Source organism: Hibiscus syriacus, unplaced genomic scaffold, assembly GCF_006381635.1.
Source record: "Hibiscus syriacus cultivar Baekdansim isolate YM2019G1 unplaced genomic scaffold, ASM638163v2 tig00111336_pilon, whole genome shotgun sequence".
In the NCBI taxonomy this organism is placed as follows: domain Eukaryota; kingdom Viridiplantae; phylum Streptophyta; class Magnoliopsida; order Malvales; family Malvaceae; genus Hibiscus; species Hibiscus syriacus.
Genome location: NW_024063063.1, coordinates 298,644 through 326,346, shown reverse-complemented (window position 1 = coordinate 326,346; position 27,703 = coordinate 298,644). Strand labels below are relative to the sequence as shown.

The 27,703-nt window shown below is 34.4% G+C and overlaps 3 protein-coding genes across 3 annotated transcripts; all 3 read right to left on the bottom strand.

Annotated features, from left to right (window-relative positions):
- Window positions 1-2,811: 2,811 nt before the first annotated feature.
- LOC120158950 lies at window positions 2,812-3,773 on the bottom strand. Its single transcript, XM_039169660.1, has 2 exons — window positions 3,420-3,773; window positions 2,812-3,155 (listed from the first exon to the last, which is right to left on the bottom strand). Exons 1-2 carry the CDS (start codon window positions 3,654-3,656, stop codon window positions 3,087-3,089), a joined length of 306 nt encoding a protein of 101 aa, XP_039025591.1. The 5' UTR covers window positions 3,657-3,773; the 3' UTR covers window positions 2,812-3,086.
- A 5,119-nt stretch (window positions 3,774-8,892) lies between these two features.
- Window positions 8,893-10,977, bottom strand: LOC120158954 (leucine-rich repeat extensin-like protein 5). Its single transcript, XM_039169664.1, has 4 exons — window positions 10,937-10,977; window positions 10,318-10,383; window positions 10,143-10,203; window positions 8,893-9,573 (listed from the first exon to the last, which is right to left on the bottom strand). Exons 1-4 carry the CDS (start codon window positions 10,975-10,977, stop codon window positions 8,893-8,895), a joined length of 849 nt encoding a protein of 282 aa, XP_039025595.1.
- Window positions 10,978-13,059: 2,082 nt separating this feature from the next.
- On the bottom strand, window positions 13,060-15,480 carry LOC120158951 (protein yippee-like). Its single transcript, XM_039169662.1, has 5 exons — window positions 15,365-15,480; window positions 14,151-14,194; window positions 13,585-13,693; window positions 13,443-13,498; window positions 13,060-13,305 (listed from the first exon to the last, which is right to left on the bottom strand). The coding sequence occupies exons 1-5, from the start codon at window positions 15,458-15,460 to the stop codon at window positions 13,221-13,223; spliced, it is 390 nt and encodes a 129-aa protein (XP_039025593.1). The 5' UTR covers window positions 15,461-15,480; the 3' UTR covers window positions 13,060-13,220.
- Window positions 15,481-27,703: the final 12,223 nt, after the last annotated feature.

The following is a 27,703-nucleotide window of genomic DNA, read 5'->3' as shown; positions in this document are numbered from 1 at the left end:
TAGTCGTGCCTTGGCATTTTTTTATCTATTCTATTACAACACCTTTGTCCATTAATTCAGATTATTTGGGTATAACAAACACTGTTTAGGGATCAATAGCCACTTTTATGATGCAAATGCTAAAAAACAAACACGAAAGCAAAAAGTTAGTAAAAATAATAAAAGAAATATAAACGATGAAATAAAGAAAGAAAAGTATAAAGACAAATAAGCAGCATGGTTAGAGTAAAAATGTCCTAGGGTTTGAAATGGGGTTTTAGGGTAGGCTCTATTTCTCCATAGTCTCCCGGTTTAGGTTCTAAAAAATAGTACCCGAGTTCTCCTTGCCGATGCCCCCTTGGGCCTGCCAGACCTTTAGTCCTAAGCCCATTACAAGCTTGTGTGGACTAAGTTAAACTCGAGAGAAAACATTCCCTTATGCTTATACGGAGAATAAATTCATACGAAAGCATAAGGAATATGAATCCCGAAGGTTACTTTCTAGGCCCATACGGAGAATAAATTCTCATGGGAGCGTCGCTTTCACCCCCACTTAGATGAAAAAAATCTTTAAAGGATGAAATCATTAGAAAAACAGTTAATACAACTATTTACTTGAAAATATAATCAAAAGTAAGCAATAAGGATCGAAATGTTACCTTAAAATTTAAACTTACCATTTTCGTTAAGAAGACAACTGGAAAATACCTTAGCCTGACCCACTTACCTGTTTCCCCAGTGGAGTCGCCAAGCTACCGGAACCGTCTTTTGGGTGGGCTCAGAATTGGGATTCGACTTAGGAAAATGGATTAGGAGTCGCCACCGATCATTATTTTAAAACAAATATGTTGATCATACCTTTATTTCTTACATGATTTGCGGTTTATCAGTGATATTTCGGATTCGGGAGTCGATTATAGTCAATGAAGGGTTAGCACCCTTGAACTGCCCTTTCGGTACAACGTAATTTTCAGTTGTCTTTAAAAAAATTATAAGTTTAAATTAAAAGGTAAAATAGCGATCCAAAACTTACCTTTGTTTGATTGAAAACGTACCCTTTAAAAGTCAAAAGATGTGTTAGATTGGAAAAAAATAATAAAGAAAGTAAAACGAGTGAAATAAGGAAAGTAATAAAAAAACATAAATAAGATAAAAATAAAGTAAATGATACAAATGAATAAAATAAATAAAATGAAGAAAAATAATAATACTAATATATACATAGCAAACAACTAAATAACAATAAGAAGATAATGTAAATAAATAAAACAAATAAAAGGGAGATAAAAGATAAAAGTAGAGAATATAAAAAATAAAAGAAAATAATAAATAAAACATAAAAAGAAAAAAAAAGATATATATATATATATAAATAAGTAAAATTATAATAATAAAAATGTAAAATACAAAACCAAAAGTAAATATATATATATATATAGGAAATAAAATAGGAGATATAATTATATATATATAATAATAATAATACAAACGATAAAATATATATAATAAAATTAATGAAACGTAATATATATATAACAAAAATAATAAGAAAAACAAATAAATAAAGAAAATTAAAATTTAATAGACGAACTGAAGTTAGCAGGGGTTAAATTGAAAAGAAAAGAAAATCGAGTGGCCAAATTAAAAGAGAATTGGGGTTTAAAAATCGATTATGGGGGTCAAAATAGAAGTTTTAAAACCAGAGGGATCAAAAGGGTAGTTTACCCTATTTATCTCTAAAACACGCGGATCCTATGCTCTTTGGGTCGGGTCGATGGGTTGGATCGGGTTAGGTATTTAAGCCAACTTTCTCTCTTAATTTCACATTTCCATCACTTTAAAAAAAACCCATATGCTCTCAATTGTTCTTCGGCTATGAAGAACAAAACCCCAAATCCCAGATTCCAATCACCATAGCCGCCTCGCCGCCGCTGTTCATCGGCGGCAAAATTTGATTTTATTATTTGTTTTTTGAAAGCCCATCTTCTCCTTGTTTTAAAAATCCGAATAGTTTTTAAAAAACACAAGCCTCGGGGCTAGATCTACAAAAATAGATCTCGAAAACACCCCCATTCATCGGCCAAAAATGCTTCTCTCGATTTTCTATCGAATTAAAACACAGCAAGGGTAAGGAAAAACAACATGCATAGGTATGAACTTTACCTTTCGAAGTATAAATGCTTCGAAAAATGGCTACGAGTTGCTTGAAATTTTGCTTGTTTATTTCATATCATTTGTGTCTTACAAATGGATGATTACATGTTTATTTATACTAAAAAACGCATGCTATTTTTAGCCTAGTTTGAGTCCTAATCAAACTCTAACTCTTGTTGTTTTGCATGTTGTGGTGGGTTGTTGATGTCTCATACGTTCACGTCGGTTGGAGGCCGAGAAAGGCGGGTTTGTTGCGCGTGAGAAGCGGTCATGCAGCCGTGAGACGTGAAGCAGAAGGGGTCCTCTGGTATCTTGTTGCGACGCTGGTGGAGAAGTTGTTAGGGTTTGAGAACCCTAGCTGATCTGGGTTAGGGGTGCCACGGGTCTTGGGCTTGCGTGGTGTGGGCCGCACGTGATGTTGGGCAGCTGGGTTGGACCCATTTCTATAAAAAACCAGAGCTTGAATTAATATGTATGCACAATATAATGTGTTATTTAATTATAGTATGTAACCTAGTATGTATTTATTATATAATACATATACATTATATACCATAAATATTATCACATTAAATGCCATGTAATAGCATTGCACAAAAAAATGTGTGTTATGCAACGTAAAATATATTCTTTAATAATGCTAATCCAAGGGACAAAATTTGGTGTCTTTCACCTGGAAATAAGTTCTCTCCACCAAATGTTAAATCTTGGAGAACTTAAAACAATAATGTATGGCCCATATCTCATGGTTGAACGCACCGACTATCATCTGGCATGAACACTGGTAGGGGATCGACCAACTCTCTCGCAGCCGATGTCATCTTCTACTTCACTCCCGTCTAAACAATTCCTGTTGTTATTTATGCTAAGCTCTGAACTACCATTACTGCTTGTAGCAAGAGGGGAGTCTGAGACATTAATTGTTCTGCCTCTTGAATGACCAGATCTCACACTTACATAGATGATGCAGGAATATTCGTCATCAATGGCCGCAAATTACCAGGAATGCTTCGCCTTATATCCTGTTCAAGACAGTATTCAAATCAGAGAAAGAATTAGTTTCGTCCTTTCCCTCGACCTTCAAATTACTAACATATTGTCCTATGAGAACCCAACACTTTTGACAAACGTAAACAGAGGAGTAACCATGGCATCCACATCCAAAATTGACTTTTTGGGATACCTTGACAACAAGATATTCAGATTATTTTACTCTAATTTGATGGATCCTAGTTTGAAAACTTTTAAAAGATAATGCCACGGAAAATTTTAGGAGATACACTTACCATATCCAGTGATTTCTTTGAAAGTGTTCTTCCAAAGCCTGAACTATCTGGTGATTCAGATTTCGTGGACGAGTTACCGTGGAGAGAATGTTTATCATCTGGCTTGAGTGGTGCCAATTTCCGCATGTTTATCACCCTCTCAACCATTTTAGTTCCAATAACAACAGGACTCACGTTGTCACTAACTTTGGAATATCCACGACTTACTGCAGGTACAGAGCTGCCACTTAAATGCATGTTACCATTTGGGAGACGTCCTCCTGAAGGAGAGCATGATTGCCGTCTTGATCTACCAATGGCACCCGGTTCAACAGAAGAAGATCGAGCACTTGGGGCCCTAGGCCTACCTCTGGTGGCCGCAAGTTTGTGTTTACAAACGCCGCAAGTTTATAGTTTCTAAATCCCGCGCCCCTTTAACCGTTTTTCATTTTTCCTCTTCATCTATTTTTTTCATTCCCTCTGTTTACCCAAACCCATTTGCTGCTGCTTCTACAATGGAAGGCTCTTTTTCTCAGCCTTTCAATCATCATCAAACAGCGTCTGGCACCTCCAAGTTTCTCTCCAACCTTCACTCTCGCGGCCACCTCTCTGTCGTCATCTCCTCCAATCTGGTTTTTACCCATTTCTTCTCACTCGCTTATTTAATGAATTTCATTTCCTTTTAAAATGTTCTGGCTCTTAATACTTTGATCGGACGTGAAAATGCTTTGTGATTTCATCTCAGCTACTTGGTGAACAAGAATGAAATTCGAATGAGAAAGGAAAACGGGAAGATCTATATTTGTTGTCCTTAATTTCATTTTATTGTTTTCGTTTCTTCCCCTTTCAAATCCGAGGGGATGCTGATTTCTTCATTAATTTTGATTCAGTAAGAAAACTGAATCTGAAACCGCTACTTCCTTGCAAAATTTTCCTTTTTAAATATTTATGGATTTGATTATGTTATGGAAATGACGGGGAAACTTGTTTTTTGTTTCCTCTCTGGTTTACTGTGATTATTTTGTTTGAAATATGCTCCTTTTCAGTTGCTCATTTTTCTTTGATTTCTTTGATTTATTAATCAAATAACTTTTTCTTTCTTACTTTTTTCAAAGTTCTAATTATTCTGAAAAGTGAAAGAAGATTAGTATTAGCAGTTGTGATTCCTTTGGTTGGTGTTTCTTTCTGTTTTCAACTTTTTATTCTTATGAAAAAAGGAGTATTAAGAATTGCATTGGATGCAAAAGAATGCACAGTTTTCATTAATTAAAAAATATTTTTGAGTACAAAATTCTCTAATGGAGAACAAATTGTTAGGGTCTCCACTTGGAATTTTTTTTGCAAAGTGATAAACAACAAAAACGCATTTTGAGGCACATTTGAGCAGTTGCATGCTTATAGTCACATTTGGTATATAGTTCAACAGGGAAAAAGTTTTTTATTCTTATTTTCTTAAAGAGTTTTCTGCTTATAGGTATCATATTACACAACAACAACAACAAAACCCAATTCCCATATGCAATGGGGTAAGGGGGAGGTAGGGTAGTAGCCTGCCCCCAACGCCAGGTTGAGAGTAGCTTCCGTGGAAGACCTCCGACAGTCAGAAAATTAAAAATATAGATAAAATGCAATGCATGTATAAATAAATACATAGTTGAACAGTATTCATATGCAGTCATTAATATCATTAATATCATATGCGCGTTTGTACTTCTTCAGTAATCCCTGCAAATAAATCCCTGCGAAAAAATCTCTGCATATAGACATGAACGTAAGACCCGACTAAATTTAAATGTGAAGAGAATGTTACACAGAAGTCAACGATAGCAAGCCCTGTTCTAAGCCTTCATAAATACCAATAACAGAAACGTATAAAAAGTAGAAGTCATGGAAATTACTACAAAGGCATTAAAAGAAGATAGAGATGATACACCCTAGAGATGTGACCCACACTACTCGACTACCCTAGTTTTGAGTCTCCATACTTTCCTATCAGAGGTCATGTCCTCGGTAAGGACTAAATCCATCAAATCAGATCTCAAGCAGTCTTCCCACTTCCTACTTGGTCGTCCTCTCCTTCTGGCACCGTCGACTATAATAGACTCTACCCTCCTGACAGCATCCGACGGTAGTCGCCTAAGGACATGCCCAAACCACCGTAGTCTTCCCTCCCTTAATTTTTCGGAAACAGGCACCACCCCAAAGGACATCCTAATAGCAGAGTTTGTTGTCATATCCCATAGAGTCCTACCGCATGTCCATCGAAGCATTCTCATTTCTGAGGCCTCTAGCCTCCTTACATGATCCTTCTTGGTTGCCCAACATTCTGATCCATACAGTAGCGCTGATCTTATTGTCATTCTATAAAATTTTCCCTTAAGTTTTTGAGGTACCTTCTTGTCACACAAAACTCCAGTAGCAGCCCTCCACTTTAGCCATCCCGCCTTTATACGGTGTGTAACGTCATCTTCTACACCCCATCTTTATGTATCATAGACCCTAGGTACTTGAAACAATCCTTTGAGGGGAGAACGTGTCCTTCTATGCATACTTCTACATCTTCATCGTTTTGGTCCCCACTGAAGTTTGAACATAAATACTTTGTCTTTTCAATATTGATCCTTAGACCTTTTTCTTCCAAAGCAATCTTCCAGGTAGCCAGTCTACTATTCAACTCAGATTTTGTTTCAGCAACTAGGACAATGTCGTCAGCGAAAAGCATAAACCATGGTACACCATCTGGTGTCGCACAATAGATGTCGTCCATAATCAAGGCAAAGATGTAAGGGCTAAGAGCCGACCCCTGGAGTCTGATTTCCACTGGGAATGCCTCAGTGTTGCCAACTGTAGTCCTGACGTGTGTAGTAGATCTACAATACATATCACAAATCGCCCGGATATAAGCAGTTGGGATCCGTCTCGTTTCCAAAGTCTTCCAGATCGTATCTCGGGGAACGCTATCATAAGCCTTCTCAAGGTCAATGAACGCCATGTGAAGATCTCTAGACTTTTCCCTATATTTCTCCATAAGTCGTCGAAGTAGATGAATCGCCTCTGTGGTAGACCTGCCTGGCATAAAGCCAAATTGGTTTTCCAAAACCCTAGTAACTTGTCTCAACCTAGCCTCTATCACCCTTTCCCATAGCTTCATGGTATGACTGAGTAGTTTAATATCTCTGTAGTTACCACAATGTTGGGGATCTCCTTTATTCTTATAGATTGGTATCATATTATGATATTGTTAAATTTTTCTTTGTTCTTCTGTGCAGTGAAGTAATTGAATCAGCTGATATAGAGTGGGAAAATCTTGGATTTAGGTTTATTCCTACTGATTACATGTATATAATGAAATGTACTCAAGGTGGAAGCTTCTCTAAAGGTGAATTACAAAGGTTTGGGAATATTGAATTAAGCCCTTCAGCTGGAGTCTTAAATTATGGACAGGTTTCATTTCTTAACTTTAAGCCCCAGTTTATCTTTATCTTTTGCTTGTATTTAATGTTTCTGTTCAGTTGTCATGCATCTGTTCTTATTTGTAAATGCTTACAAGTGAAGCTAGTTATATGCCTACATATGTGATATGGCCTCTTTCATAACCATCCCTCTAAAAATGAAAAAGAAAGCCCATCATGCATGATATTCGCTCTAAGATAATTTGCTGTTGAGGCCCATTTAAATTTTAACACATAATTTTTTTTAATTTATCTTTATGCTTCGCGATATAGCAGTTCTCTTTTCTGTCTCTCCCATCATGATTTTTTGGTTTGTTCCTCTAGGGGTTATTTGAAGGTCTGAAAGCCTACAGGAAAGATAACACTGTTCTTCTTTTTCGTCCTGAGGAGAATGCTCTCCGAATGAGCAGGAAGCAGAAAGGATGTGTATACCATCACCCATTGTGGAGCAGTTTGTGGAAGCCGTAAAGGAAACTGTCTTAGCAAACAAACGTTGGGTAACTAATAGTTTTGATTTGGAGCATGAGTTTGGTTTGCAATTGGCTTTACCTATTTTTTAAGTGAAGTTTTAATTTCTCCTTTCAGGTTCCCCCTGTTGAAAGTCAAAATCCATTCGGTGGGTAGGCAGCTGATTTTGTTGAAGCGTCGAATGGTTGGTAGCTGATTTTTGTTGACATTGGGTAAGGGAAAATTATTAAATTTAGTCTCTTTATTTTAGGGTATTTACAAGATTAGTCCTTAAACTTCAACTATAAATATCCTAACCTATTTAGATTCAAAACCATTCCAAATCATTCTAGCTTTCTTCCAATACTAGAGAATTTAAAGAGTTTTCTTGAGAGTTATTTTCTCCTTTTTATCAAGAGAGAATTGTCATTGTTTTCTCATTGTTAGATCGAGAGAAGTTGTAATTCATATTTTCTCATTGCCCGTGATTTTTATCATATATTATTTAGGGGTTTTTTACGTAAAATTTGTGTATTCTTTATCTTTATTTTTATTTTCTCAAATTATCAATTACGATTTTGCTCTATCCGATAGTCGTATTCCACAACACCCCCACCAGGTAAAGGTTCTTTGTACATCAGGCCATTGCTCATGGGAGTGGAGTTGTCCTTGGTCTTGCACCTATTCCTGAATACACCTTTCTTATTTATGTCTCACCTGTGGCAAACTATTTTAAGGTTTATTACCTTCGTTGCATGATTTTTGGTTATTCATAAGTTGTATAATTTGCTTTAAGGTTTTTCTTACATTACCATCTACAAACATATATATGGTAACTTGGAAGGTTTACAGTTCTATCTCCATGTGCAACCCTAGAAAAAAGATATTATCATGACTTTGTATGCAAAGTAAGTACTTCAACGCATTCAAATAGAAAAATGAGATGCTACTTTATCTAGAATATTGTTCTACATGTAGATATCTTTATTGTGCGAGAGACTGGTTTAACCATAAAGTTTGATTTATATTTTATGTTAATGTAAACTTTGATTTATTATTATGGATTTCAAGTTTCTTATTATGGATTTCAAGTTTGTTGTTATGGTTGTCAAGTTTATTAGATAATACTACAGGTTAAATTTGGGTAACAAAAGAGTAGAAAACAACATTTGAAAAATTAGTTTTAATTTACGGTGTTTGTATAAAAAAAGACACTAAATACATAGTTAATATTGGCGTTTTTGAAAAAAGCCACTAAAGTTCTATATCTTTTGCGGCGTTTATACAAAAAACGCATCTATATACGTAGTCAATAGCGGCGTTTTATATTCACAAACGCAACTATATGAAATAACATTTAGCGGCATTTTGGAATCAAACGCCACAAAAGAAAAGATAAATAGCGACGTTTGAAAAAAAACGCCGCTAAATATCATTACCTTTAGCGCGTTTGTAAAAAAGCCACTAAAACCTTTAGCTACGCTTGTGGACGACAAACATTGCTACCTTTTGTTCCGTTTGTTTCAGCAGTGCTTTTTGGGTGTTAGTTTTTGCTCAACAAAGGTTTTTCGGCGATGAAAAACGTCGCTATATGACTAAAAAACGCCGCTAAAAACATGTTTTATTGTAGTGGTTGTTCTTAAATTTGGTGGAGTATCAAGCAAGAAACCAGGCATCTCAGAAGTCTTCCATGGTCTAGATGCTACCATCGGAGGGGCACCACGTGATGGCACAAAATTTCTAGAGGCTGTAGGAGTTGGCTTTGTAACTGAAGAAGATGCTTTAGCTGGAGAAGCAGAAATGTTAGTACTTGATGGTGTTGATGGCCGACGAGTTGGTGTAGTAGCTCTTGATGAAGGTTTGGATGAAGGTATAGGTCTTGCAGTTGGTGTCGAAGACCTCACTGTGGACCTTGTTGGTGTGGAGGATCTTGCAGAAACTGTGAGCTTAGTAGCTGGAGACAGACTCTTGACTGCAGAAACTGTGGGCTTTGTTGACGAAGTTAAAGGTTTTGTTACAAGCTTTGCTGCAGATGTCACAGGCTTAGATGCAGAAATTGATGGTGACTGTAATGTGGCCCGGGACGTTGGTGTTGATGATCTCGCAGGTTTAGATGCAGTCAATGTAGGGCGTCGGGTGGGTGTTGCAGGTCTTGAACCTGGACCCCCAGATGATGAAGGCCTCCGAGTCCCTGTGGAACTCAATCCCGGTGATAAAGCTGGTTGATTCAAAGCTAAGTTGCCCCTGGCAGCAGATTCGGGCTGGGGATTTGCTAGCTATAAACACAATGAAAAAAAAACAAAGCCAATAAGTTCATGAATCCAGTGATCAGAACACCAAAAGGTATAAAAAATATAACAAAACCTTGGAATAACGTTTACCTGGATTTTCTTAAAAAATATAAGAAAAATACAGGTCATCCATCATATTTTAAGACTTGAAATTACTTTTTAAATTTGGGCATTAATGATAGTTACTCCAGCTAAGGTGCAAAAAAGTAGTAATTCACTTTAAATATTATTTATTTCCAAGATATCAGGCATTTATCCTTGTTGGGTGTAGATACAAAAATGCGCCTTTCAGTTATGCAGATTCCTGACATACCCTGATCTAAAATCATTATTGTTAATAATCATATTTCACAGCAAAATGGCTAAGACAAGGCTAAGTTTTACTAAAAATGGAAATCAAGTAACTTCAAATGTCCATATAAATTGATGTATCATGTACTAGAATAATCCAAACTTCTCAAAATGTATGCAATCAAAATTATAGCATCAAGAAAAAAAAATTACGCACACTAGATTTCAAGGCAGTCGAACGGAGTGCCAATCTGACTCATTACAGTCTTTTGTGAGTCCATCTCCAAGGAGGGAAACAGAGGAGTACCTGGAGGTATTAAAAGCCTGACAAGTAAGACAATTCCTGTTAAAACTGTTATATTACAAGGAAATAATTTAACTTGGTTACATTCATGTAGGAGAAAAAGGACTAGTACAAAGCCGACGGAAGTGAAGGACCTTAAAGCATCTTTCAGACCCAACACTACAAGAACTTCCCAGTTCAGTCCTGGTATACGGACCTTTCTATTTATATAAATGCATTGAAATATAATTACAAAAGTAATCTACGAATTTGTTATCTAAACATTTGGTCTCAGTTTTGAACATTCAACTTGTTTGAAAATCTGGAACTTAACATTTTAAAGCAACTAGCCTAGATTTGTATACAAAGTAGCGGCTACAATCTACAAACTTATAATAGATTCATGAAATATTATGTCTGGATCTGACAAAATTGGAGCAGAAAAGGACATGGAACCATGAGAAAGAAATGGATCAAGTTTTTACCAAGGAAAAATAATTCAACCCAATCCAAAAGAACTAGGAAAGTGAAGTTAGAATCCCCAATAAAAGACTGCAAGTAACTCATCTGAAGAAACCACTACAAATCATCATCAATACTTTATTTAATGCCCATCACAACCATCAAATTAATAACTTTAATCAGTAAAACATGTAACCAATAACCATAACCCTTCTTTACTTGCATTACATGAAAGGTGTTATAGCAGTAGATATAAGAGGTTCAATCAGTAGAAGCTATCTCAAAACCTTATTGTCTATGCTATGGCTTTACATGAAAAATCTGGGGTCAGCAAGTATGGCAGTTGCCGTCATTTTCACCATCCAAAGAATTTGTTCTCATGACTATTTTATAGTCTCCGTTCGGCTCCCATGGAACAACTTCCGAAAGGATTAAGTAGTGGATTACGGCATACACACGTGTAGTGACTAGTGAAAGAGCTTGGTTGTATTTATAGCAAAACCTAGCAGAGCGAAGAAGAAAAGGAAAAAATATAGAAATAGAAAGTTGAAAAGTCAAACAAGTGGAAATTTTAATTTAAAATGTCATGTCACCACTTTGTTAGTAAATTAACCAAAGAGTGACTAAAAAAGTTTAATTATTGAAGTTTAGTTAATAAATTGATTTTTTTTAATTTGAGTGACTAAAATAGGAGTGAGAAGAAAGTTAAGTGTTGATTTGTGTAGTTTACCCCTTTTAAAATAAATTTTTTTCCTATTTACTTATGCTTTTTTGCATTCATGCCCCTCCACTCCATTATTTTTGCTTTCTTCACCATCCCCATTCTTAGGCCTTCCATCTTATTCAAGTTTGTGGTCATCGGTACCTTCATTTTAGCTACAAATTCTTAGGATTTAAGTATACAATTTTCTAATTTTTTTTAAATAAGCATTATATCTAAACTCACGCATACAGGCTGCATTGCTCAAACTCGAATCATCAAAGGAAAAACAAGCTTCCTTGAACCATCGGAACGACTCCAAAGGTTCAACAAATTTCTATTTATGATTCAAATAAATTATTTATATTTAAAGATTCTAATTAGATTCGAATCAATGAATTCAAACATTAAGTTCATATAATAATTAAATATATCCTATTTAATTTTTAAGTTATATTTTAAAAAATTGTGATCGGCTCGAAGGTTGTACAGTTTGCAATCGACTGAGATTTACGTTTGGCGGCTGAAAATCTTGAAAAATGTGATAGTTGAGGGAGACGCCATCTTCATTGTCAGTCGATTAGCAAACTCACACAAAAATATTTCTAAGGCCCATGCAATCCGAACCTCGGATGTGAACCGAGAGGCCAAAAATGTAGCATACTTTCTTGTTCATTGGATTTTGTTATGTTATGAAAATGTATTTCAAACGATGATACTATTCCATGTAAATACAAATACATATTATTATAAAAAAAATTTGAGGTAGAATCAATTAAAATATAATATAAGATTCGATTTTTAATAAACCAAAAACACATTAACCACTCTCATTGTTTTAACCAAACCGCCACCTCTACTATAATATTATTTGAACGGAGATTTCATCGCCATTTTTATTAATAATTTGCCCAAACTTAAATGCAACCATCGAAAGATTTATATTCAACTCTAATTTCACTTCAATTTTAAATTCGATCTACGAAAAACTCCAAACCCCTCTCCCAAATTGACCACAAAAATATCAACCCAACATTTAAAAGTATAAACTACACATTTAATACCTAAATTATCAATTTTAGTCCGTTTTAGTACTTAAACTTTTAATTTTTTCAAAACCATACCTAACATTTTATTTTTTTATTTCATTTTAGTACCATGCCGTTAAAAACTTAACGCATTTAGTATCTAAACTATCAGTTTTTGCCCACTACAATACCTAAACTTTCAAATTTTTTTAAAAATACTTAACATTAAATTCTTAATGTGGGTTCTAAAATGAAACAAAAATTAAATATTTGGTCTGATTTTGAAAAAATTGAAAGTTTAAATACTAACGGACTAAAACTAATAATTTAGGTACTAAACGTGTAGTTTACCCAATTTAAAACCCCTGCAACTAGAAAAAAATTAACCCTAGTTTGCCAGAATGTGAGCTTGAATGACTTGTGTAAATAATAGCAACACTTAGAACAAATCAAGTTACTAACTATATGTTGATAACATGATGTTACTTGAATGCAACAAACAAGATTAGAGTCGCTCTCATAATATGCCTCTACAATACCTGAATTGGATAATGGTGTGTATATAAAAAATGCAAGTTATTTTAGCCCCAAAAAAGCAAGTTATAGCATTCTGGGTAACGACAGATATCCTACTACAAGTCATCAAAATCAACACCTGAATCTTCAATATTGCAAATTAAAACATGATATTAAGTCAAATTGTGACAGTAACTAAATCAGAATCAAGATTTCAATCTTTCCTATCATATGTTCTTTAACAGCATGGAAGGTGTTTAAATAAGAAAGCCCTTTTTTTTAAGAATTCAGATTATTTGAATGAGAGATTTTAGGGGGTAAAAGAATGTACAATTGGAATTCATCGGTTTAGTCAAACATCATCTGCATCACTTCCACCAACATGTGTTTCATGGCTAACCCAATAGTGGCTTCCATCAGGACCGGACACCTTAAACCTGCTCAATACCATGATGCAGAAAATCTTTGTTAAGAACTACATTGCTCAATACTATCCTATACCCATGTCCAAAAATGTCTCAGGACATAAAACAGAATCTAAACTTCTCTCAATGTTTCTGATTACTTCACTCACCGTTCAATTACGGATTTTCCTTCCTTGTACTTCTGGTCATTCTCATGGGCAAACTCCTGAAAGAAACTAACCTTGTAACTAATGGGAACAGACAAAGATGCATTAAACCATTGAACTTCGAATACGTAACAGTAAAGCTTACATATTTCCACCCCACATTTGATCCACACCCAATGCAGAAGATTTCCACTACAGTGTGCAACCCTGTCATCATCATTCTATCTTCCTTCTCCCCAGAAGAAACATTCACCCTATCAAATAATGAAAAATTTATCTATGAAAATGAAAACTGCAAAAAACATCAAATCTCATTTCTCAAAAGATGATGTAAGTTGGATTTCAACGAAAGGCATCCTTGACCACCCTAGTCTACTGTTAAGCAGATACCTGTAATCCCTGTCTTGTATTCAAGAGGCTATAGTAACACACATAAGAGGACTTTTGGGCAATTGAAGGCTATTATATTGCTCAAAGTGAACTAAACAAACTGTTAGAATCTAAAATGAATTCGAGAAGCAGAATCTTTCTTATGCATCACACAAGACATTACGAGCGCACCATAGTTGGGCAAAACCCGGATTAATTGTATCGTAATTGAAGTAACCAGCAGCTTATGATATAGGCAATCGTTAAGAGTTGTCGGTCCTGTTCGGTGTCACTGTAGACATATTTGGTATTAATAGGGTGCCCAAAATCGAGAAAACTTACACCTTACTGAAGAGATATGCTTTCCCAAGCCTGCTCTGGAAGGACTGAATGGAAGAACAAAGACAAAAAACATAGTTAGAGACTAAGCTTCTAAGAGAACCCAGAACTAATTTTTTTGGACAATATGAAAATTGTTAAAAACAATGTGAAAGGAAAAAAAGAAAAAAACTCGATAACAATGAACTACGGCAATATACATATGAAAAATACAATTGTCTAATTGTCATTTTAAAACCAAACGTAAATCAATTAGAAGTTTAGCTGTAAAAGCAATCTCCATTACTGTAATTTTAATCCACTAAACCACTTTCACGTCTTAAATCAATTATATGCATTTTAACATTCAAGTGATTGACTTTACTGCATAAGACGGTTCACCATCTTCGTTAAAATAGCATGGCTATTGGTTTCATACTCAACTATTAGTACAAAGTGCCAATTATCACAGACGAATATCGAAAATCTAAGCATCATACTAGTAAACTTGGAAACTCTGCATCTTTAGGAGGATATCACCCTCAATCAGGGACCAACAATGAGAAAGAACTCAACCAGCTGATTCAACTACTTTCAGATTGAGACTTGTTTTTATTTTGTGTTAACCTGGTTTCAACACTATTATTGCATATCATATAACAATACAAAAGATTTCAATTCATTCCCGGTACCAGGTTTTATCTCCTAAACAAGTCCTTTCAAATACAATATACATACACAAAAACATATAATATACACGCATGCGTGTAAATTCATAATTATCCTAAAGTGCCATCATCAGAAAGTGGCAAGCCCTTCCAAAAGACACCCACCTAACCATCTATGCTTAAAAAGAGACAACAACAACAACAAAATACATCTAGATCCTTCCGGTATGTTAACATAGTAGAACCACTGAACTTCCAAATACAAAGCAAACGATTCCAGAAAGACAAACATAGATTATGCATATTTCTAATTTTTCAATCTATTCAATCATGGGGTCTCATCAACTACAAATTTCATCTGAAAAGAAATCTTGAATTAAATACTACTCCTAGTAATAAATCCTAAGAAATTATAAAATGATTGACCGTTAGATATACCCAAATCAAAATCATCATACATAAACTTAGTAAAAACTATGAAATTAAAAATACCCAGATGAAGATTTCGCTAGAAAAAACAGACAAGGGTCGAAGGATTCAAATTTATTAAGTAGTAAATAAAAGAACAACCTTGGAAACAATATCATCAACAAGTGCAAGATGTATTTTGCAGTACATGCAGCTATAGACTTTCCCTTCAAGATTCTCCACAAATAACCTCCCCATCTGTAAACCACACACCAGATCTTCCCAAAACTAAGAAACAAAAGAGGAGAATCAAATTTTGGAAATCGAAAGGGAAAAAAAGATGAAACTTCTGAATATGTGATTTTATTCACACAAAAAGAAACAAAGGGTTGGTGATTGATTAAAATGCTCGTTAGAACTGATGAAAACTAATGTGTAGCATGTGAAATAAAAGAGAAAAAGTAAATTTTTTAAGATAAAAGAAGGAATATTTTAATCGCACGGAAAAGAAAAGGAAAGAAAAAACTGTGAGAATGTTTAATTGTTTAGGATAAAATACATAATAGTCAATGTATACTGAAATTACCATTTTAATTAGGGTAAAATATAATAATGGTCACTGAACTTTTCTAAAGCTTTTACTTAGGTCCTTAACTTTTAAAATTTGCAATACAGTCCTTCAATATTTATTTCGTTTGTAATATGGTCCCCGACGTAACCGGCCATTTGACGCCGTTACACTGTTGTTAGTACGTTTGCAATATGATCACTAAACTTTTCAGGCGATTGCATTTAGGTCCCCCAACTTTTAAAACTTGCAACACAGTCATCAATTTCCAAAACATGTAAAAAATCCAATTCGTTCATGATATATCAATCTCATAATCAACATGAACTTATTAAAAATAATACAAGTCCGCAGGACGCCGAAAACCATAGGTCGGATCAATACAATTTCAGTAAACTAGTACCAACAATCTCTCGGATTGAGTCTGACGATTTTACTATGTTAATAGTCACAACCAATTCCTTGATTTAAAGAAAAACCAAACAAGAAGATAAAAAAAAAAATTAGGCTAGGACCCTCTTTCATTTATATTCATTTATATTCTGATGGACTGAATATATTTCATAAGGAGTACTAAAAGTTTTTATTAAGAAGAAAGAAAGAAAATTATATAGTTTTGGTTCAAAACTAACACTAAATATCCATATCATTGACACGCAATTCCATAAACATAAAAATTTCAACAAAACACACACAATGCGAGCTGAAAATTAGAAAGTGCGAAAGAGGAAAAACTTACTTCCAGATAACCAAATGTAGACACCCGATTTTGACCGACTTAAAAAAATATTATAGATATTATTATTATTATTAAGTGTGTTTACATATTTTCCAGGTCCAAATTACAAGTCTCTCCCAAGACCCAATTACAACATCCAACCAAGCCCAGATCCAGACCCAAAGGGATCCAAACCCGAGGCCCAAATTTGACCCAAATCAGTAATAATAATTTAGGGTTTCTCAACCCTAGAATATTCAGCTGCAGCAGCCAAACATCCCGACTGCCGTAACAGTGAACTCCGACTAGTGCCAGCCTTCTCCAACCATTACAACAGTAAACGCCAAGCAATCTGCAAGCATCCAAAGTTATCATCGTCACTGCTTGTGTCATACAGCAATCGAAATCAAGCAAAAAAATTAATCCACCACAAAATCCACTGAGCATATTTTTTATCAAGCCAAATCTTGAAAAATTTGGTGTTGATATCTACTCTACCACTACTCAGAAAAATCAGAGGAAAAAGCACCAACAAAATCCATTATAAATGGATGCATGCAACCATTTGAAGATGAGGGGGGAGCCGAACCAAAAAAGAAAGAAAAACAGTGGGGAAAGTCGAACAAGAGGAATTTGTAAGAGAGCTTACCAAAGGGGGTGTGGTTCGTTAGAGAACACCAAGACACCGAATTTTGACGTTTCTTCGAAAGGTAAACTTGTAGATCTATGGGTCTAGGAGGGTTTTTAGTCTAAAATAAGTTGATATTTGGCTCAAGGAAAGAAATACGAACCTTTTGATAGGGGTTGGGTCGCACTGACCACCGTGGACCGCCGTGCGCCGCCGTTGGTTGGCGCCAGTGAGTGGCGGTCTTCCCTTCCCCAGTGATGAGAGTGAGAGTTCTCTCACTCTCTCTCTTTGATTTCTTTCAGAAATGAAATAAATGAGAGAATGAAGAGTTGAAAGCCTCATGTTAGGCTTAAATAACCCCCATTAAACGACGTAGTTTTAAGAGGGATCGTTTGGTAATTTTATGATTGCGTAAATTCTGTTTTGGGTCCTTATTACCTTATAATTTTGTGATTCAATCATTAAGTTAAATTTTATTTTATTTAGTTTCGAGCATTTTATTTTTCAGTTATTATGTTTCAGTCCTATTATTACATGATATATTATTATTGTGAATATTTGATTTTGGTTACAATATTTACATTTATTTTATTTTAGCAATTGATTTAATGTTTTATATATTTTCCTTAATGTTCGAATTTAGTCATAATCTTCAAAAATATTTTATTTTAGTCACCATTTAAGCAATTGGTTTAATTGTTGTTTGATCTTTTATGTGTCTGCTAATTTTATTTTAGTCCTTAATACTGTTTAGGGGGTTATTCTTACTTTTAATATAGGTATTATTTGATATTTTGATCTAAGGAATTTGCAATAGATTAATTGATTTCAATTTCAAAGGAAAATTATAAACAAAGTATATAGTTTATTAGTTTATGTGGTCCTTAAGTTTTAGTAATAATTTTTAATAATATTTAATATTATTAATTTATAATATTAGAATATAATAAAAATAAATGAAAAAAAAAACAGTAGGAAGAAAATAACGTTAGATTCAATGATAATTGAGAGTTGAAATATTATGATGACAATTCACCATATTCAATGACCCTGTTCCAATTTTGACATCAATGTCATTTAATATAATTAATTAATTATTAAATGATAGCATATAAGTTAGACACCATAAATTAATGTTGAAGATACAAAGTTTTACCTTCATATTGGACTATTTTTTTCCTTAAAAAGTAGAATAGGATGTAATTATTAAGAATTAGTGGGGGTTTGATTTGATATGTTAGTTGGTATTTGATTCTTAATACTATTTTGGCTGAAAATAAAACCTTTAATTTTACATCATAATTTTATACCTCGGGGTTAGATTACACGGTAGAAATTCTTTTATTTATATTTATGGTTATGTTCTACGAATTTCTATTTTTTTCTATTTTAGTCATTTAAATGTATGTTTTGCTATTTAATCCCTTAAATCTTTGTTTGTTCTATTTTAATCCTTTAAATTCATGTTTTTTGTTAGATCTATTATTCGAGTAAAATGATTTCTTTCATTAATTAATTTGAAGAGAGTTAATCAATATTTAATAAATGGATTATATTTTAACTTGATATTTGATTCATGATTTTCACCATTTACGACAACGTGTAAGTGACACAGTACCAATTTTGGGCGCTGTGGGGGTGCTAATCCTTCCTCACGCGTAACCGACTCCCGAACCCATTTTAATCGAATTTTTGGTAATGCATATCAATTTTGTCTTAAAAACGATTTTTCAAAAAATCATTTTTTTAAAAGGCGTTTTTAGGTATTCGACCTACCTAACCCAAAGGTTGATGGCGACTCTTTTCAATTTATTTCAAATTAATCCAAAATCACCCATTTTCCAAAATAAAAAGTTGTAACTTGTTTTTAAAACATTAAACGATTATCCCCGCCTAAAAACGGTTACGACAGCTTGGCGACTCCGCTGGGGACCTTTTTTTAGAGAGTCAGGCTGTAAGTCGTTTACTCATTGTTGTTGTGGTGGAAATTATGAGTTCAAGTCTTTAGTTAATTTATGATCCTTTTAATTGCTTCATTTTATTATTGTCTTACTAACATTTTTATCTTTGCTTTCAGATCTGTCCAAGTTTTTGTCGAGTGATTTCGCTTTCCTTTTGAGTCAAAGGGCTGAATGTTCCTCCTCACACACATCACGGGCATTTGCATACCATAAGTTCACTTACGAGCTTTGTCCCTTTTAAGTTGAGATGAAAGCTTAACCTACGTGACATAATTTGTTTCTCTGCATGAGTTTTAGCAAGTAATCTTTGGGGTTCATATACCTTATATCTACGTGAGATAAATTGTTTCTCCGTATGGACATAAGGGAATGTATCCTCTCGAATTGAACTCGATCCGTACGAGCCTGTAATGGGCCAGGATTGAGGGTTTGATAGCCCAAGGGGGAACCAACATTAAGGAAAACTCGAGTACCTTTTTCCCGTTAGAGCCAAAACTATGCATATAGTGAACCCTAGATTGGTCACCCTAGGTATAGACATACCGAAGCTTTGATCGTTAATAGGTACCCAAATTAAGTGTACACAAAGGAGGAGTGTTTCTGAACCTTTTTTATTTTCTGTTGAATAACAACATGTGAACTAGATACCATGCAGTTAGGATCATTTCATTGAAAATAATTATTTTGGGTAAAAGCATGTTTGGGTAGGATCACTATCTAATAAAAGCATGACTGGGTAGATATCATGATTGGGTATGTGTTATATTTATCTTTAAATAACATCTTTTAATTTTACTGATTATTTCGCCCATACTAGTTTATTTCTTTTCTTTTGTGTATGCCATTTTTTTGTCATTCTTTGCATTGTATCATTTTTTGCATTTGCATTTGCATCTTCGCATTTGCATTTGCATCTTCGCATTTGCATAATCATCATGAATAAAAGAAAGGTGTTGATTAAACCAAGTAATCATCAGATTAGAAGAGCGATCGTTGAAATGGAAAAGAGTTTTCATAATAAAGAAGAACTCAATCCAGCATTTCAAGCTTAGTTTGAAGAAACAAAAAGGGCAAAAAGATATTTTTTTTGGGGATTTTATATCACAAATGATCACAAATGTCAATCTCAAGCAAGAATGATCTACAAGAGCTGATAGAGATTTGGGAAAGTTGGAGAGTACTTACCAAAGAGAGGTTTTACAAGAAATATAATTACATATCTCGGCTCCTTTATGTAAAAATAGATGAACCATTGCTCAAGGCTTTGGTCTGATTCTGGAACCATGCGTACAACTGTTTCACTTTCAACAGACAAGATTTGACACCAACAAATGAGGAGTATACACTTCTATTTAATTTCGAAAACCTCCAGGTGGATAGAATTTATTCCAAACATCCAAAAATCCAATCCTTCAAGAGTAAACTGGTAAAGATTACTGGTACATGTGAAAATTGGATAGTAGAGAACACCCAATAAATGGGAGAAAGAGAGTGTTTTATGTGGTATTGCCTCAAGAAGGTGATATTTGAGTGCATAGATAAAGATAAAAGATTAGACACCTTTGCTCTGGCTAAACATGATCTAGTTCTCAAAGACTTTGCCACACGTGGAGGTTGTTGTTGCAGATTTCTTGGACAGATTGGAGAGATATATAAATCTTGCATTGGTTATCTTGACAGAGACCTTCTAATCCTTAAATGATTGATATTCAAAGGCTGCTTTCAACTACTCATCATCTCTATTTGGAGTTATTTCTAGAAAGAAAATAAAGTTATTGGGATCATGACTGAGATCATGAAGCTAAATAAAAAGGCCAAACCGCATTCATAGATTGATATTTCTTGTAAAGATGAAAGTTCTTTTGGAAGAATGAAACTCTTTCTAAGAATGATTACTTTTGGAAATCGATACCTTTTGCATTTGCATATACATTCGTATCTTTGCATTTTTATGTTTGTATTTACATTTTCATTTTTGCATTTACATATTTGCATAGTTATATTTATAGTTTCAATTTTACATCATGCATTTGCATTTTGCTTCAAACTATTTTACATGCATTAAATCATGAAAATATGAGAATAATTCATGAAGGATTCTATGACAGAATTTTTGAAATCAACTTGGGGTTAACTTGGTCTTCCTAGAGAAGGATAAGAGCCATGAATGAGATTGTAGCAAGGGTTGGTGGAATCGAAAAACTCCAAGAGCAACTTATCATGATTCAAAAGAAATGATTGATGAAGCAAGGAAGTTCCAAGTTGAATCCAGGGAACAGATGTCCAAGTTGATGAGCATGATGGTTACTATAATATATGGGGATAAATCATCAGAGGATCCTATTATGCAAGAAAAGATGAAGACTTCAAATGATAATATGAATGATAGTGGTGCAACCAATGCGATGGCAGAAAATGATCAAGAACCTGTTAAGGGATATGGTAATTCAAGTCAACTCCAAAAATCAAGTATGAATCCAGAAAATGCTACAGAGATCATACTGGGAAAAGCATAAGTTAAGTGTGAAACTTCTAATATGAAAGTGGAGCTGGACTCAAAGAAGAGAGGCATAGAGGAGGTTCAAATGCCAGTAAAGATGACAAAAAAGAATAGAAAGAAGAAGAAGATGATACCTCTGATTCCCATTCCGATCTCATATTTAGACTTGTTACCATTTCTTTTTGAAAGTGGGCTCCTAATGTCTATTCCTCCAAGGCCTAATACTTATTTACGTCCCGATTGGTAAGGTGTCAAAAATTCATGCCGTTATCATTCTGGAGAATTTATCCACTCCACGGAAAATTCTGTGACACTGAGATTTAAAGTTCAAAACCTCATCACGGAAGGATTGTTATGCTTTGAAAATGGAAAACCTAAGCTCCTCGGAAGCTCAAAACTTATCGATGAAGGGATATCTGCAAACCAATGTATCTACCAAGATGTTGGTCAAATATTGAACCTTCAAAATGAACATCTCAATGATCAGTCACAAGGTCTTCAATATGTTCATAATAATGGCAAGGAGAAAGTTTTTTTTGAATATCATGTCGGAGCCCGAAGACACTTTATCAAGAATTGCAGCAACTTCAAGGGATAAGTCCCAGATCTTTTAACTCATGGAGTTATAGAGGAGGATGTTAATAATCAGTCTGTTTCGGTCAGACAATTGGGATTCAGCTCCCCAATGGTGTTGATGAGGTAAGAAATGAAGTACAAACGGAAGAGGGCGTAAAAAGATGAATGAGCAAAATCAAGGAAAGCAAGGCATATGAGGCAGAGATAAATGATCCAACTTTTGAGACCTCTCTGAAACTGAAAAATGAGATAAGTGTGGGAAATGACAAGCAAGAAGCTAAATGAGAGGTAATCCGAGACTAGCCGCAAAATATGTCTTGGGAAAATATGACCCTCAAGGTTTTTCAATTGCCCATTTCCAACTTGTTATCTCCTTTAATCAAGAATTAGTACCTCACTCCAAGGCCTTTGAGAGTGAAGACTATTCCATCTGCTTATGGCTATGACCTGAATAGTGCTTGCAATTTTCATCTAGGGGCATTGGGCCATCATACTGACAAGTGTATACCATTGATGGAAGAGATAGAAAGGCTCGTTGATAATAGAGTCCTGACAAGAGAAATGATCAAGAAATGGGGGGCAAATTAGGACAAGGACCTTGGGTCGATTATACACCCAACATTATAGGAGTAATGGGGCATGGTAGATAAATAAGTGGAAGTTGTTATTTACCACTATAGTCCTTTCTATTTTCAGCATCTTGTTTGAACTTGTTTTTTGTTCCTTTATTTGCCTTTTGTGTAATAAATAATTTTTTGTTGCTTTTAAGGTTATGAGCATTGAATCAATTTTGCAATCTTGCAGTTATTTGAATATCAATAGAATTAAAAACTCTTTATGATTAGAGTTACACATCTTTGACAAATTATCAAGATTGAAAACTGGTAAAACAAGGACCTTGACTTGACTTCAGATGAAATATACCCAAACATTGTACCCTTCTACAAATATGAGATAGCCTTCTCCAGTGTAAGGAATTAGATAAAAGGTTTGGTATTTACATATAGGAGCGTAAAACATGGGGCATCTTTTGTGTGACTTTGCGAAATTGTATAGATTACTTTCTATTGATGACGTTCGATGATGAAATCTTCACAATTAGGTAAAGTCAGTTGCTTGGGAATTGAACTCTAATGATGAGATTTTATGATTTCCACCAAACCACCTAGGCTATAAAAGGTTTTTCTTAAGAGTTATATATCCATGTTATATTATTATATATACAATAAAGCTTGAGTTGTCCCTCTAGAGCAGTTGGTTAATAGCCCTGACTTTATGGATAACATTCAGATAGCTTATTATACTATATATATATGCAATAAAGCTAATCTATTCCGCTAAGGCAATTGGTTATAAAGGAAACTCGAAAGCCCTGGCTTTATGAATAGATTATATTCAACCCATGACCTTGATCGGGTACTTGGCAATTCGGTGTATGCTCCACTGCGATTGTCATGTCAAAGACTTTGTGATGAGATGAACTCTTCAGCTAGTTTGATAAAGGCAAATTACAATAAAGCCGATTTCAGCTAGCCAGACCATGGCAAATTTTATAAATAAAGAGTTTCGGTAAAGATGGACTAAGGGAGTTAAGGAACACCTGCTATAGTCAACTACACACAAGCACACAGAAATTTCATTTTTAGATCGATATTTTCCCATTGTTTTGGTTGAAGGGAAGATTTCAGAGAAGTGAAATAGAGGTATTCTAGATGGTCTAGTAATTGGTTATGCTAGTTGCATCATTTTGTCCGCATCCGGTTAAAATACCAAGTCAAGAAAGTGAGGTATGTGGCAATGTTCACAAAGAGTGAGAGATGAGTGACATCTTCAATAGATGTAACCATAGAAAATAGGAAATCCAACCTGAAACTCACCCATAAATCTTGATACTTGTCAAAGAACTATTACTTTAAAACATTATAGAGTTGTTAATTCTTTTGATATTCTTTAAACTCATGCTTATGATTTGATTCTATTGTGAACCTGTAAGAAATAATATTTTACAAAATTCTTTCATTCTTTGATAAAGAAATGAAGAAAATTTTCAAACAGGACAGTCTCAAATGAGAAAGGTTCTTGAAGCAAGTTGAGGATTGTTATGCCTCTACTTGAGAAAAATAAGCGATGCCAAAATGAGGAAGCACTTCACACTCTTGAAAGCAAATGGTCCAAGAAGCCAGAAAGTCTGGAGAATTGAACTTGTAACACTCTCTTATGACATTACAAGCAACCTGATAAGAAGACGATGATTGTCTCATTCAAAAGGAGCACATATCCCAGTATGTAGCAAAAAGGCAAGAATGCGACCAGTCAAGCAGAAGGTGACCACCTTACTCAGAAGAAGCACATATCTCACTCATTTCAGTTAGAAAGATTGATCACATCTTAATTTTATGATAACATGAAGATAATCCCTCGAATTTACTTGACAACACTGTTGTTTAGTAACACCAGAATGATAACATTCAAGATAAACAAATTTGGGCATGAATAGAGCTACAATTATCCACAAATAGGGGCATTATCAAAGTTGTGCCTCGTGGGAATCATGAGATTCAAATTCAATGGACATCGAGAATGAACCTTTTGACTTGAAGGATGGGGCATTTTGAAGGCCCATTTTAGACAGAAATGATCCATGTGGGGCATATTGAAGGCTCACACTAGCATAAAAAGGTTAGGATATTTTGAAGGTCAATTTCAACCAGAAATATAATGTTGGGGCATTTTGAAGGCCCTTTTCAGACAAAAAATGATTCATGTGGGGGCATTTTGAAAGTTCATTTTGAAGGCTCATATCAGCAAGAAACAAGTTTGAACGCATTTTGAATTTGCATTATTCTGGTAATTTGATGCTGTCAGTTAAAGTATCACACTTGCGGTCTCACTGAGCTTTGTTCTTAAGTGATGTCACACAAAATCTCCAAACACTATGCAAAGAGCATCGCTGATTGAGAAATCTGAGCAGAAGCTACGGGAAATGATGAATGTGTGTCAAATGCTTTACGAACCAGTGATTATGGTGTTGAACGAATGTTGTGATCATATGGTGTTTCTATTTATGAAGTTTGTCTTCTTCAACCCTAAGGTTAGAAGTGAGATATGATGAAGATTTCTTAACAGCAAGAGACTATTGGTATCAACTAAGGATGAAAGATGGGTTGTTGTTAAAAATGAGCCTCATTTGATGTTTGACTAGATGTGGTGACATGAAATTTGGATAGGTCCTCCTGATGTCGAGTTTCAAGAGTCAAATCAGAATTGAAGCAACTCTCCCTTTGATCTTTACGGAGTTTGGCATAGTCATACACATAGTCTCTAAAAATAGGGCAACACAGTCATATTTCTGATCGTAGCAAGAAGTTGAGAAAGAAAATGTTTTCTCCGAAGTGAAGACAGAAAACGAAGACGACAAGAAGAGAGAAGAAGATTATATGGATATTCAAAAATGCAAGTTGGAAATTATGAGTTTCTACATGAATATTTGAGTAGACTTTGAAAAGAAGTGATCAAGTAGAAGAAGACCGAGATGGCCACTTTGAAGTTAAATGAAGATTGCATCAACATTTTTTGCATTCATAAGAACATCATCTGCATATAAAAAAGTCATGCATTACACCTATATGAATTTGCATCTTTGCATCAAACATCCATTCATAATAGTTGCATTCAGCTACATTTTTGCAGATCTTTTAGGAAAAAATGAGAGTAAAAGGCAACAAGACATCCTCAGCAAGAGGGAGCAATCATCTTCAGATTCAACATTTTCAAACAAATTTTGTCTTGCTTGAGAAAGTCTCATTTAATATAGAGAATTTATCTCACTCAAGATTGTTTTTCCTTGAAACATAAGATTTTATCTCATTCAAGATTTTTTTTCCTTGAAACGGAAGATTTTATCTCACTCAAAATTGTTTTTCCTTGAAACATAAAATTTTATCTCGTTCAAGATTGTTTTTCCTTGAAACAGAAGATTTTATCTCGTTCAAGATTGTTTTTCCTTGAAACAGAATATTTATCTCACTCAAGATTGTTTTCCTTGAAACAGAAGATTATATATCACTCAAGATTGTTTTTCCTTGAAACAGAAGATTTTATCTCACTCAAGATTGTTTTTCCTTGAAACAGAAGATTTTATCTCACTCAAGATCGTTTTTCCTTAAAACAGAAGATTTTATCTCAATCAAGATTGTTTTTACTTGAAACAAAAGATTTTATCTCGCTTGAGATAGTTTCCCTTGAAACAAATTTTGTCTCTCTTGAGACAATTTCCCTTGAAACAAATTTTTTCTCACTTGAGACAGTTTCCCTTGAAACAAATTTTGTCTTTCTTGAGATAGTTTCCCTTGAAACAAATTGATTCTCACTTGAGATGTTTTTTCTTAAAACTTACTTCGTCTTGCTTGAGACAATTTTCCTTCGAAACAAAATTTATCTCACTCAAGAGAGCTTCTCTTAAAACAAGTTTCTTATTAATTTTCATCAAGTGTTAAATATCTGACAGGAATTCAAAGAGCCAACAAAGATTTCGTTTCACGACTTCAGCAAAGAATCAATCTATATTTTTCACCATTGAAAAAAATGAATCTCAACAAAGATTCGAGAACCTTTGGGTCAATACCTTAGGGTACTTCAAACACAATTATTACTGACACATGATAATCTTTTGCAGGTTTAAAAATTTTCAAAGAGAAGATAAACAAATCAACATTTCCGATGGAGAGTTCATAATGAGAAGAACTCATCCGAAAGAGGGAGAAGAAGTTCATAATGAGAAGAGCTTGTTCGACCTATCACTTGATTCATGACATTTCGAATCAGTGACGCCTTGCTTGAGGGATTGACATTTACAAAAGAGTTCATAATGAGAAGAACTTGTTCCTTTCGATTCCATCACAGAAAGAGGTGGATCAACATTTTCAATGGAGAGTTCATAATGAAAAGAACTCATCCGACAGAGGGAGAAAAAGTTCATAGTGAGAAGAGCTTGTTCGACCTATCACTCGATTAACGACATTTCGGATCAGTGACGCCTCACTTGAGGGATTGACATTTCCAAAAGAGTTCATAATGAGAAGAACTCGTCCTAAAGGAGAAAGTTCATAATGAGAAGAACGTGTTCCTTTCGATTCCATCACAGAAAGAGGTGGATCAACATTTTTAATTGAGAGTTCACAATGAGAAGAACTCACTCAAAGAGGAAGAAGAAGTTCATAATGAGAAGAACTTGTTCAACCTTGCATCAGTATTTCCAATGAAGAGTTCATAATGAGAAGAACTCATCCAACGAGGAAGAAGAAGTTCATAATGAGAAGAACTTGTTCAATCCAATGCATTACAACGAAGGATATCCAAATCACATGCTAATAAAAACCGGACAAAAACTGGTTGTCTTTTTCATCTTTTCCCTATTCTTGTTAACACAAGAATGTGCAAAGAGGGGCAGCTGTAGACACCCATTTTTAACCGGGCTTAAAAAAATATTATAGATATTATTATTATTATTATTAAGTATGTTTACATATTTTGCAGGTCCAAATTACAAGT